Source organism: Ricinus communis, chromosome 3, assembly GCF_019578655.1.
Source record: "Ricinus communis isolate WT05 ecotype wild-type chromosome 3, ASM1957865v1, whole genome shotgun sequence".
Lineage (NCBI taxonomy): Eukaryota > Viridiplantae > Streptophyta > Magnoliopsida > Malpighiales > Euphorbiaceae > Ricinus > Ricinus communis.
Genome location: NC_063258.1, coordinates 31975861 through 31989573, shown reverse-complemented (window position 1 = coordinate 31989573; position 13713 = coordinate 31975861). Strand labels below are relative to the sequence as shown.

General features: G+C 35.8%; 2 protein-coding genes across 3 annotated transcripts; one reads left to right on the top strand and one right to left on the bottom strand.

Annotated features, from left to right (window-relative positions):
• The first annotated feature begins 1130 nt into the window (after positions 1–1130).
• On the top strand, positions 1131–5462 carry LOC8259451 (protein WVD2-like 5). Of its 2 annotated transcripts, none has more exons than XM_015717025.3 (9): positions 1131–1604; positions 2307–2542; positions 2631–2876; positions 2987–3027; positions 3248–3313; positions 3445–3541; positions 3639–3710; positions 3796–3906; positions 4587–5462. In XM_015717025.3, exons 2-9 carry the CDS (start codon positions 2315–2317, stop codon positions 5001–5003), a joined length of 1278 nt encoding a protein of 425 aa, XP_015572511.1. In that variant the 5' UTR covers positions 1131–1604; positions 2307–2314; the 3' UTR covers positions 5004–5462. The 2 variants fall into 2 exon arrangements, with proteins under 2 accessions (XP_015572511.1, XP_002515513.1); XM_002515467.4 differs by having other exon boundaries at positions 1132–1604; positions 3442–3541.
• A 2790-nt stretch (positions 5463–8252) lies between these two features.
• Positions 8253–11886, bottom strand: LOC8259454 (EIN3-binding F-box protein 1). The gene is made up of 2 exons (XM_002515470.4): positions 11574–11886; positions 8253–10955 (listed from the first exon to the last, which is right to left on the bottom strand). Exons 1-2 carry the CDS (start codon positions 11596–11598, stop codon positions 9025–9027), a joined length of 1956 nt encoding a protein of 651 aa, XP_002515516.1. The 5' UTR covers positions 11599–11886; the 3' UTR covers positions 8253–9024.
• Positions 11887–13713: the final 1827 nt, after the last annotated feature.

Here is a 13713-nt window from a genome sequence, read left to right as displayed (position 1 = left end):
ATTGGTCCTTGGTAGGGTTTTGCTCGAGTGACTGAGAGCGAGTGGCGGACCGCAAAACACAGTGGTCTACTGCAGCGCACTGCCAACCCCGACAACATTGCCAAATTGGTCAGTGTGCCCCAATATTACCATTTTTGCTTCATTTTCACCCTCCTCTTTCCTAATCTGCTCTAATTCTTAACTATATTTGCTGTGAGTATCCATGTATAACCAATATAGCCTATAAATAAGTACCAACAGCAAAGAAAATTAAACAAACTGTAAAGAGTTGTGTATTTATTTAATATTTCTTCACTAATTCATTTGGTAAATATATATTAGAGTATCTCCAATTTAGGATAATGAGATCCATACAAAGTTAAAAGAATTTGGGGTCTATGTGCTACTGCTGCCAACTTATATTAGCCACAATAAAATTCTTCATCAAACTTTTACATTACAGTTTTCTTTGCCTATCATTCAAATGTTGTAATGAAAATCTTTTCATTTGAAATTGAATTTTCGTATCAATAAATGACAGCTTCTAATAGTTTAGAATATGTGTAAATATGTTTTGTACCCTTCAATGAAACAACTAAAAACACAATAATGTAAATAAAAAATAAAAAATATAAAAAGCGTTTTTTAGTCGTTATTTTTTAAAATAATTTTTTTTATCAAATTTCAAATAGAATTATAATGAGAAAAAAAAATAAAAAATAGATAAAATTGTGGAAAGAGAAAGGTAGAGAAAAGAATATAAAATATAAAAACGATATAAATGGTTTATCGAAAGTAAATTTTATTTTTTAAATATTATATAAAAAATTCTAAAAAGAGAAAAAAGAAAATTTTAACAAATATATTTTATTTAGACATTTTCGGAAAACGTTATAATAAGTTTTACCATTCTAACCCAACCTATAGTGACAGCAGATACTATTTCAAATTTTATTATTTATCTTTTTTTATTTTTCTAAAAAAAACAATAATTAAAAGTATTAGAAATAAGAAAGGGGGTGCGGACACACTGAGACGGTTACGGAGTTCCGTAACTTAACCGTCCCATCCATGATCTCCATTTTTAAAAACCGTATTTTTTTATTATTTTGGTTTATCTAATCGTATAAGCCCACACATACACGGAGAGTGACACACACAGCACACAGCACACAACACACACACACACACACACACACACACAAACGCAGACTCTCTCTCTAGAGAGTGACCTGTAAAATGGATTTGAAATCCTCCTCCTCCGCTGCTGCTGCTGCTCCTGCGTTATTATTATTTTAATTAAAGTATTAATAAAACCCCTTTCTGATTTCATTTCTCTCTTTCAAAATCCTACTGCTGCGCATTTCCATTTCACACTCTCACTTCGACGGTTAAACGGAGAAGAATAGAACTCATATTTCGCTCTCCGATAGATCCTCTGCTCTCGGCTTCGGATCCTCCGATTCCCCCCTCTCCCTCCTGAAATACCAAATAAACGATAACAAAAAACGGCTGCCTCTCTCCATTATCTTCCTATCTCTATCTCCATCTCTCTCTTGCAGATCCTTCAAAGCCATTCGCGAATCTTGCTCTGATGAACCTTTGATTATCGCACGCTTTTTGAGGTAAAAGAATATGAAAATTGTTTTGTTTGGCTGCTGAGAAAGCGGAGGAAGAAAACCTAAATCTTACCATCCTTTTTATTCTTATTTTTACTGCACTGTTTACTTTAAAAGTGAAAATCTCATTGTAAGTAACGTTTAGATTCAATTTCTTTTGTTTCAGTGTCTTTGATTTTACTACACTTGTTTGTTTGGTTACTGATTTGTAATTGGTGTGTTTGGTTTGCATGTTTATGCTGGGAGCAGATCAGTGTAAAAATGACGGATTTGCCCCTCCTTTGCTTGATGCATTTAGATTCTTGCTTTTTATGGTGAATTTTATATGAGAAAGTTGGATTTGAATTAGGATTTTGTTTTATGGATATTAAGAGGTGTCAACTTTTCTTAATTACCCTAGTAGTAGAGGCTAAACCTGTAGTAGGTATCTGCTTGGCGAAAGAGTATGTCTATTCTGCATATGTAGTCATTGCACGTGTTTCTTTAACTGGAAATTGTGCTTTAAACGGTTTTAGCTCGAGTTAGAGCGTTGGTGACAGAATTTAATGCTTTTTGTGGTACTGTCTTGGGCACAGAATGTTAAAAGTTTTGACTACAACTCAAATTTTCATTAACGCAGAAGCAATCTTGAAAATAATCCTTTTGTAGTACTAATCTGATGAGTGTTTTATTTATTTATTTATTTGTATTTTTATTTTGCGTGTGTAGAGTGTGTGATGGAGTTTGATGATACCGTGCCAATTGATGGGCTTGTCGAGACATCCCACCGAAATGGTATCCATGAGCAGAGTCTTGCATCTATGGATGATGGTGTAGTTTCAAATGGAAATTTAGAAAATGCATCTAAATTGGAAGATAGTATAACCAGTAATACCTCATCTGCTGGTGAGGTCTGCGAAAGATCAAATGTACATGTGGGAAGCAATGGATTGACAGGTTGTAAGGTAGGTAGTTTACTCATCTGTGCTGTTAGTTTAAGTAAGAGATAAAAACTATTGCTGATTATACTAGTTTTGATTATGTCATATGTAGGAAGGGAATGTCAAAAATGAGGGTCATTCAGAGCATGCCAAATCACTGAAGGGTCCTGGAAAGAGCAAGAGTGAAAAGTCATCAAACCCCAAAAATACCTCAGCCACTCAGTTGAAGAAGCGCAAGGATGGAAAAGTTGCTGGGGCAGCTCCTACTGTTTCAAATGGTTCAGCTACCTCAAATTCACAATCAAAACAGCCCTTGAAAAGCAAATCATTCAGTGAAAGGCTGGTTCAGACAGCAAAGGTATTGGTTTACATTTTAAGGAACTTCTTACTTTTGTAGCATGAGTTGGTCCATGATCACCCATGTGCAATGTTACTTATTTTGTGTTTGATTTTGTCTGCTTCTAACAGCATCCTGCGAAGTGTGATGTGACATCCTCTGAAGGCCTCATGTATGTGTTGGTTATTAATCTCAAGTTTCCTATATTATTTTTGTGATGTGGGGGGGAGGGAGAGAGAGAGAGAGAGAGAGAGAGAGAGAGACTGATGTGCTTATTGGAAAACTTGATATGGAAGGCTGAATATGTGAAGTAGTTGTTAAAATGTGAATCACATTTATTAGTAATGGTCTTCTATCCAGCTCTTTTCTGAATTGTGGTTTCTTGGATGCAGGGAGACCCTGAAATTGAAAACTTCGAAAGGACCTGCTAAAGCTGAAGAGATTGCACAAGCTTCTTTGTATCCTTTTCATTTGAAATCGTACAGTTTTCTTCTTCTGTGGGTAGAAGTATTGTAGTCTTAATATACGTCTCTACATTATCATTCATATTTTGCTCTTTTCTAGTTCATCCTTCATTATTCTGTAGAAGTCCCACTGCAGAAGATGCCAAACCTCGCAGGGTGGCTGCACTTCCAAATTATGGTTTTAGCTTCAAGTGCGATGAACGTGCTGAGAAAAGGAGAGAGGTTAGATTTGTACTTGAACCTTGTTGAGTGAGTATGCGGGCTGCTCTGGCGGCACTTACAATGTCAATGTAATTTTTTTTACTATTATGTTGAACAGTTTTACTCTAAACTTGAGGAGAAGATTCATGCGAAGGAGCTAGAAATGAATAACTTGCAAGCAAAGTCCAAGGTATGTAATTATTTATGATTCCAATATGCTGTGGTTCCTATATGAATACTATTCATATCATGGCACATTTTTAATCATCTGACAGGAAACCCAAGAAGCTGAGATCAAGATGCTCAGGAAGAGTTTGGCATTTAAGGCAACACCTATGCCCAGCTTCTATCAAGAGCCTCCACCGCCTAAGATGGAACTAAAGAAGGCAAGTTTGTCTTTCTGGTCACTTGGGCATGCTTCTTGTAGTTTTACTGAATTTTCAAAGATCCAAATTGTTCTAGTTGAGGCAAGTTCACGGAAACTTGGAACTCTGGTGTAAGGTTTTGGAATTGGATGAATATGTTTTTGGACTATATAAAGAATTTTCTGTTGTATATGCACTTCTAAATAACTGAATATTATATCCTAGTTGGCAAAAACATTTTAGTTCTTGTATCTTTTCCCTTTCCTGAAGTTGGTGAAATCCTGATCTTGGTATAGTAGTAGTAGTACCTTATTGCCAGTTTCTCTGTCTCAGATTTCCTTACTGAAGCTTTCAAATAATCAGATTGAACTGTTTATGGATGTCACATGCCATATATTCATATTGTTTGTGCTTTCTCCTTCAAAATACATGCACAAAATAGTAATTTGCTACAACATTTAACTTTATATCCTTCTGCCAGTTGGGCTAGTGGCCTAGGACTCTTTAACTATTATTGTTATTGCTTTACAGTTTTAATAGGTCCTGCAATTTCAGTGATATATTTATGTTATTCCTTTCTGATTTTCTGGTTGCATTTATTTTTTTAGTTTACATTTTCTTGATTTAGCAGACTGGCAGGTGGAAATAGCATCTCATTCATATTATGTTGGCCTTACTTTGTTTTAGTTGCATTGTTGCAGATACCTACAACAAGGCCTAAATCTCCCAAGTTAGGTCGAAAGAAGAGTTCATCTCCTGTGGATTCTGAAGAAAATGATGACCAGAGCCGTCGATTGGCTAGGCTAAGTTTGGATCAGAAAGTGTCTCATAACAATGCTGCCAAAGGACCGTCCCCTATCCGTTCAAAGAAGCCACAGCGGAAGTCCCTTCCTAAACTGCCTTCTCAGAAGACAAGTTTATCCAGTGCTGTGAATGATGAAAAAGTTATATCATCTGAAGCAACAAATGAGGAAAATGTAACCTCTAATCAAACTAATGAAGGTTCGTCTCCCGCGGAAGAGCAGAATGCGATACTGACAGCTGTTGCTGGTGAAGTCCATTTCCAAACAGATGGGGAGTTTGTGGTTGGAGAGCAGGCTCAGCCCACAGTAGTGTAAGCACCTGTAGCATCTGAGCATTAAGCAAAGCAGCATTAGAATCAGATGCTCTTACAAAGGCGTAGAACCCATGTCCTTAAATAAGAGGTCAAGAATTGAATCATCTCACAATGAAGCCATGAAAGATACTGCAGTATGGATTGTGATGTCGTGTTTGTCAATAGTCAGCAGCAAACATTGCTTGTTTTGTGTGCCTGCTTTCAAGGTTGCTGGTCTTCGCACATTAGGATTCTTCATTCTGCTTGCAGCATTGTATGTTTATCAATTTGCAAAAAAAAAAAGATAAATCTTTATTTATGTTGTTAAGCATCCTTCATCCGTCTGCTTATTGAAATTGTTTTTGGAAAATTTTGCTAGAGTCTACTGCTAGATAGCTTGAAATCACAAGTCATGTCCATTAGAACCCATTCTATCGAACAATTGAATATTGTTGATGAAGGCTGGTTTGGTGTTATGATATCTTCTCTCCTCTGTGTTGTTGGGCTGCGTTTTGTTGTTTTTCCTTCGTCTTCCTAAATATACCATCTGAACATTTGTTTGGACAAACAAATATACATTAGCTATGATTGAGATTAAATTGTAACAATTGAGCCATGTTTTGGACGTTTCACTTCTAACTGTTAATGAGATAGAAGCTTTTCTGCTTTCTTTTCCTTCAACAAATTAGAATAAGAAAAAGAAAACCCTTTTTGGCATTAGATTTCTGCATCTAAATTCATTTTTTCCTTTCTTTATATTTCTCTTTTACTTTAGTTTGTGTGAAAGTAAAAAAAAAAAAGATAGCCAGAAGAGAGGAGTGGAGTATATCCTTGGGAAAAATTGAGAGGTGAACACATTGCTGAACTGGAACTTGTTTCCTTTCATCCTTGCGACACGTACGAATGTTGTCCCACAGGAATGTAACATAAAGGGCAAGAAAGTAATAGGAATAGGAGTATGTCGTTGTTTCTTGAGGTTGTCCTTATTACATCATCGTGCAGCAGCAGTATTTGGATAATACGTCCTGTCTCCTTATTGGCCTTCACATGCGTGGGTGTTCCCAGGTTGTTTTAGTGTAGGTTTTGGTATGATATTCAATTTAATCTGCCATTTGCCAATTATGGAGCCACCAATCCAATTCAACCTGGAAATATAAAAGAGAATCTAATTGCGGATTAAATTTGGTCACATTGAACGCTACTCTTATTATACATGAAATAAATTACTAGTTTAATAATGAAAACTTCATTATGCATATGTTTAAAGTATCAAATCATGAAATGTATATACACAGCACTAATTATAAAACGTTGATGCAGATTATTGAAATCAGAATATCAATTTCTTTTCGAAATTGAATCAAATCCATAGAAAACAAAGAAGATATTTATTAAATCGAGAAATGCTGGTGATAGACTAATTCTGGTATCCTGAATGAGAGAGAGAGAGAGAGAGATGAGAGGAGAAAAATTGACAAAATTAAGAGGCAGCTAATTCATCTTTCTATCAATCTATGTGTATTATTTTCATCTTTCTTAATGGGCCGTAAGGATGAACTTATATAAATGGGCTTTTGTATTTATTTTATGGGTCATATCAATACGCTTTTTTTAAAAGACATGTATAGGGTCTAGTTTAAAAATGAGTTGTAACATTTCAGAAATGCCCGTGTACATTTAAAAAAAAAAAAAAAAAAAAAAACTATTTTACTAAAAAACAACCAAAGAAAAACAACAAAACAGCCAATACTATATTTTTAACAAAAAAAATTTTAAAAAAAATTATATTTTTAATATTTTCACATAGTACAAATAAAAAAATTTACCCCATTTTTTATAAAAATATTTTTGTTATTTTTACTATTATTATGTGGTTTTGGTGCACATGATATCCAATTCGAATTACAAAATGCGGTTTGAGAAATCAAAGCAATCCAATCCATCACAGTTTTAGACCCACGAATTAATTGTGGATTTTATCGGATTAGACAGGTTGAACGGTTCTTGAAACTCCAATCGGGAAGAGCTCAAAGCCCAAAAACCCCCCTCATAGATGCCTTGTATCAGGAGGTAGACAAAATGGATTAGGCCTATGAAAGACCTTTTGTACTACTCCCTGGAAAAGATTGGGCTGTAACAGATTTTCTTCCCAGATATAAGCCCCTTGGCATGTGAAGGAACCGCACTCATATGCCTGTATCAGGAGGCAGACAACATGGGTTGACCCTGGCAAAAGAGTTTTAGTATTGCTCTCTAGAAAAGAAATCCCTTGGCATGTGAGGAGATTTTGTGAGATCCATGGTGGAAATTTCAAGGTCCAATTCCACATGGGGAGTCTGAAGACATGTGGGTGACATTGTTGGTGATATTGATGGGATTGGCACGACTTGAAATTTGTTTTAGAAATCCAAAATTGTTAACCCAGTAATTAGATGATGAAACAAGATTTGACTAAAGTATACGTTTCCACTTTATTGGGTTCCCCTGTGATCTATTATTTCTCAACCACTACAGATTTTTCTCAGGATCTTCGGCTTTTATGTTTCTATTTTTTTATATCCCACTATGATCACTGTTTTTATGTTTCTATCTTATATCCCACTACGATCGCTTCACAGATCCTTTATGCCTTGAAACTATTGCAATTCTTAATCACCATCATTATCCATTGATTATATTCCATCAACAATTTACCCACCTGCTTGTTACTATTAGTTTTGTTTTTTCCTCTTCAGAAAATATCTTTGATTATTATAACCTCAAAACAAGAAATGGGTTAGTGGAGGGCATACACGGCACAGGAAGAGACCCAGCACCGATTGAACAAGACCAGCGTTCTGTCTAATTAAACATGAAAATCTCTGTTAGTAATGACGTCTTGTCAGAATTAATAGTTGAACTTGAACTAGTCCACTTCCGACAATATTCCAGAGACAGCTTGTTAGTTGAAGACACAAGCCCTCCCCATAGGTCCCGAAGCCCTCGCAGTATTTAGTAAAGCCTACCAGCTCAGTGCTTCTGTAATAAGCGCAATCAAATCGCCACCACCGCCAGTCCGCGACTCGGCCCCAAATCACGTTGGAAATTAAGGCAAATCGCTGAACTTGGGAGCCGCAAACTTCACCACAACTCAATACATCCAGGGGCATGAAAGGACATCATGACTACAGGTTGGGAGAACTATGGAGCACCCAATTACACGACTAAATAGCTTCTTTATTATTATTACTATTATTTCTTTATTACCATCATTCGATAAACATAAGAAGCATACAACACAAAGGGCGGATATACTTTTCATTACATGATAATTTGGTTGCAAAATACAGTTCACGAGGAAATGAAGCCTGTAAAACAAGGGCTTGGATAAAAACGAGGAAAAAACAACCCCTCCATTTGATGGAGAAAGGTTGTCATGGCAGACTCTATAATCTGCTGCCATGGCCAAAGCCCACGACCACAAGGCCCCATATCTCAAACTGCCTACAGCAACCATAACAACTGACTCTTTATGAATCCCCACCCTTTGAGGTAAACAGACCCAACCATCACGTTCGAAACATGATTACAAAAACATGGAAGACTCGCAATAAACAGACTCGGACACTGGCAGGACACTTGAAACTTCAGCCGAAGCATGGGTAATAACACACATGCAAGGCTAAAGCTAAAACACCAGGCATCAAAACCCTGAAACAGGAAACAATGATGAAAGACTAAAAAGCAGAACCCAGTTGACTGTATTCTCAGGGAGTTATGGCCACGATGAAAGTTAAACCATGACATTGTCAGGGCTAAAATACTTATAACAGGTTTCCAATTGAAGGAAACCTGCCAAAAAAGGGGATCAATGGCCATAATCCCAGGAAAAAGGGAACTGAGGACTAAAAGAAGTTAAAAGACCCATGGCTGATGGACCCAAAAACTACACAAGTTGCTGCTACTCACAAAGCTGACTAGATCCAGGCTGATTTACTTTAAACCCCATCTTTTGTGTCCATGATCCTAATTTTGGAACGAAATTAATCATCATCCTTCCATGCTTAGGAAAGGATATCACACCTCCATAAACGCTCCACAAGTAGATCGATAGCGCTGGTGCTGATGGCATTGCAGTGCTGAAGATTCAATCCCAGGAGGGTCTGGCCCAGTTTTACAAGGGCAGGTAAACTCCTGTCTGATATCATTGAGCAACCAGATGCTGAAAAGATCTGTAGATTAAGCTGCTTTGAACGAGCCAGGACCATAAGCCCAGAATCGGAAATCGCGCTTTTTGAGACATCAAGCTCACTAAGCAAGAAGCAGTTCTCTGCAATTGCAGCCAAACTAGCATCAGTAATTTTCTCACATCCTTCAAGATTCAGCACTTCAAGAGTCCAACCATGCTGCTCAGTTAATGCTGACACAGCTTTGTCAGACAAATTCAGACAACCACTAAGATTGACCTTCACCATACCAGCCCCGCAGCTATCAAGTAATGGGATAAGCCCAGCATCAGTTACTCCCTGAAGCCCACTCAATTCCACATGCTGTAATTGAGGGCACAACTTCCCCAAAAGAGAGAGACTCGCATCACCAAAACCTGGGCAGTTACGTATGATCAATGATCGCAGTGATTCACAAGGAGATAGCTGAGGTGATCCTAGATTTAGGTCTCTAATTCCCAAGCAGTTTACCAGGGCAAGAGCCTTCAATTTTGCACCACAGTTCAAAATGGAACCAAAAAACCCAAGTTGGGTGATCCTGTGGCACTCCTCTAATTGCAGGCTCTCCAGTGATCCTGCAGCTTTTACAAATGAGACCAGCCCATTGTCAGATAAGAAGGTGCATTTGCGAAGGCAGAACTGCCTTAGATTCGGGCAACCCTTTCCTACGGCTTCAAGCCCAGCATCTGTCACTCCACGGCATGACGTAACTGTGAAGGATTTCAACTTCTGTAAGCCATGACCCTTACCCATGACCCAAAACCCCCTCTCACTCACATTTGGGAGATTGGTGAGGACAATATCACTAACTGCCTTGCCGTAATGTCCAATAACAGCTAGAGAAACATCAGTAATGTTCAGAGCCTGGAGCTTCACCTTTGTCAGATAATATGTGGTTGAAGACACAAGGCCAGAAATTCCTTGATCCCCAACAGCTGAGCAGTCCTTGATGGAGATGGATTTTAGATTTGTACAATATTGGCCAACAGCTTGTAAGCCTTCATTCCCAATTTTTGCACATGATTCTATAGTCAGATCAGTCAAATTAGGGCAGTTCTTTGCGATTGCAAGCAAACCCTTGTCAGAAATTGCAGGACATCCACAAAGATCAAGCTTCTCCAGCATGTGACAGCCATTAGCAATCTCAAACAGACCTTCATCGCTGACAAAAGGTAAATTCCACAAGGAAAGAGCCCTAAGGGAAGGACAGCCACGGGCAATCGCCCTCAGGCCTACAGCTGTCACTCCACAGCTAGAATTGCTTCCACGAATAGAGAGCTTCCCTAAACCCCCTCTAGTAGCTGTCCCAACAGCAATTGCTGCAAGTCTAATATCAGTGGCCTTCTTTCCCTCCAAGCTCCTGGAGAGGTAACCATCACCCTCAATCTCTTGATCTTCAGCCTCAGATTTCACCTCAACATTCTTTTTAGCTGATTCATCCAACAATTGGGTAGTTTTCTTGCTGCAAAGCTCATCCCTGGACAAATTGCTCAGAAGACCAAGCCAGCGCTTTGAAACACCAGCGCAGGCACTCCTTTCCTCTCCTGGCAAACGTCTGAAGATTTCAAAGAGACACTCATCTGGCAGAACTTCAATAGATGCCTGCTTTTTCTTCTCAAACCTCTCTCCACTGAAAACAAATGGAGCATTGATGCGAGACCTCTTGCGGGAAGGAAAATACACATCCACATGATGACCAAGGGACAAAAAGAGGCCGAGCTCCTTGGGGTTTGTGTATATTGACCCCCCAGGGCAAAAATCGTCATCTCCTGAGAAACCAAAATCAACATAAATCTAAAAGAAACTACAAAAAATTAACATGCCTTAAGTTTTAAATATGCAATAACAAACAATCTGGTTAATTTAACTATAAGACCTACCCACCAAACCCCATATCTAAATCTCCAACATCAGATCCAAAAAATACCAACACAAAACATGATTATATTGATGAACCATATAAGTATTCTCATAGTCTATGATAACCATATGATCCAAAACCTTAAAAACAAAAAAAAGGCATCGCTTCAATTTTAAAAAGTCCGATCTGCAACGAGATACAAAAATTAAAAACAAATTCAACCACAGAAATTCAGTTCCTCCTAATGATCTACCTCATCATTTCATAAATCCTAGAAAACCTCATCTAATAGATCAATAGATTCCAAAAGCTAAAACCTTAGAATCCCAAATCCAATAATCCATGTACTGAATATCAAAATACAACTCATATGTCCAAATCCAAAATACCAGAAAGACCCATATAGTAAACATAAAAATTAAGCTCTTTTATTTGATTTATCATAAAACCAGCCAAAGAAGCTAAAGGAAACATATATCAAGCTATAATTTTTGAAAGAAAAAAGATTAAAATTTGCTAAACATACCAGCAAATCCACAGAGCTTAGACATGAGCACAAGTCAAAAAACCCCGGGAGGTCAAATCCGCAGCAACGTCTAACACCAAAAAACCCTCCAAAGAGAGCAAAAAAGAGAAATCCAAGGACAATAAACGTCAACAAACCAAAGTTTAAAGCTTCAAAACTTGAATGCATGAGAGAGATTAGAGCTTCAAGAGCATGGAAACCCTATTAGATAGGGCAAAAAAAAAGATAAGAGAGAGAAAGAAGAGAAAGAGGGAAAAAAAAGATAGAGAAATGAAATGAATGAAGGGTACGAGCTGAGCAAGTTTAAGACTTTATTGCAAGTAGAGTGAGGTTATGGTACATGACAATACACGCAAGTGCGACCCAAATGCAATGTATCTGCCACAAAGAAGTGGGGTTTCTTTGTTATATTCTCCCACCCCACACTCAAAACCAAATTGGAATACCAGATACCAGACTCGATAGTGGTTTTTTGCCTTTTGGGGTTGTTTGGATGTGAGGTTACGTTTTAGATTGTTTGGTTTGTTTGGGCAAAATTTTAGACTTTTGTGGAAGGATTTTATTCCATTTCATATAATATTAAAAGCAAAATTAAAGAATTTAAATTATATTTAAACGTAATTAGAAAAAATTAATAATTACATGCATTTTATTGATGAATCTAACTATTTATGCATTTCGCATAAATTAATGGGTTGAAAGCTAAATTGAAATTGTGATTATTAAATAAATATTCTTTTTTTTTTCAAGAGAGAAAATGAATTCTTCTATACTTTTCTACAATAATGATACTTAATATTTTTATTTTTTTTTAAGTGAATGATGCTTGCATTAAGCTATGAAAAATAAGTAATTATAAAAGAATTGAGTAACATTAATGGCCTATTGAGTGAATATAGATTAATTTGTTTAATGCATAAAACAAAAGATATATGATAATAAAAAGACATCATATATAAAAGATTAATTGATTTTACAAACATTAGGTTTGATTAATAGGTGAAGACTTCATTGGACATCTAATCCTATCCTACAAACATATTCCTATTCTATGAAAAAGACAAAAACTATATAATCTAAACACACACAATAAATAAATAAATAAAAATTGATGGCAATGGACAATTAAATGAATACATTTTTTGGTAACCATTTTAATATAAGATTCAAAGAATTGCATTGAGTGAGAGCCTTAACATGCTTTTATAACATTTTGTTTTCTAGCTTATTGTTTTTTCAAAATTTAACATTAAGTCTCTGAGATTTAGATTTTTACTTTATTAAACTTTTAAATATTTATTCTATTTTATTAAATGTTTATGTTTCTATTTTTTAAAATTAATGGCCTGTTATACGTATTTTATTAGATTTGTATATATATTATTAAATTTTTATATTTTTATTTCTGTTTTAAATACAGAATTTAAAAATATAAATATAAATATAAAAATTCACTGAAACAAAATATAAAATTAAATGACTTAAAATATGTTTTACTCTTTATTTTATTTTATTTTTCATAAACTTAATGACATCTTAGCGTTGTCTCTTAATATAACGTCATTAGTAATAAATTTGGTGTTAACTATTCTTTTTATACGGTTTTTATGCGATAATTCTAATTTATATTATTTTTAAAAATCTATCTAAAAAAAAATCAAAGACTAATAAAATTTATTGATAGATTTGCACTAAAACCTATTTTATAATCTGCTCTTCGTATGAGTTAAAATAAAATTGCCAAATTGCTTAGCAAATAACTGTTTTTCTTGGCCAAAAAAATTAAAACAAAAATGCTTTCAGCTGTGTTTTCAGTCTGAACCTTGATTCAAAAATTCAATATCATTATACACCTTCAATTTGATGCCTTTCCTCCATTGAATTTGGCATTTAATTATTGTCTTTTTTTCCATGCAATTATTAAGACTAAGACGCTGCTCTAAAATTACTATTAAGATGGTGTCAGAGTTTGAAATTTGTAAAGCATGATGCTGATTTATTAGTTTATTTTTTTGCTTATCCAATTAATAAACCAAAAAATAGAAGTAAACATTGTTGATTGAAAAATTTAGCCACATAGTCTTCCTCCCACATCGGTTAATCTTTTTAAAATTGGCAAATGTGTATTTTTGCCCCTATT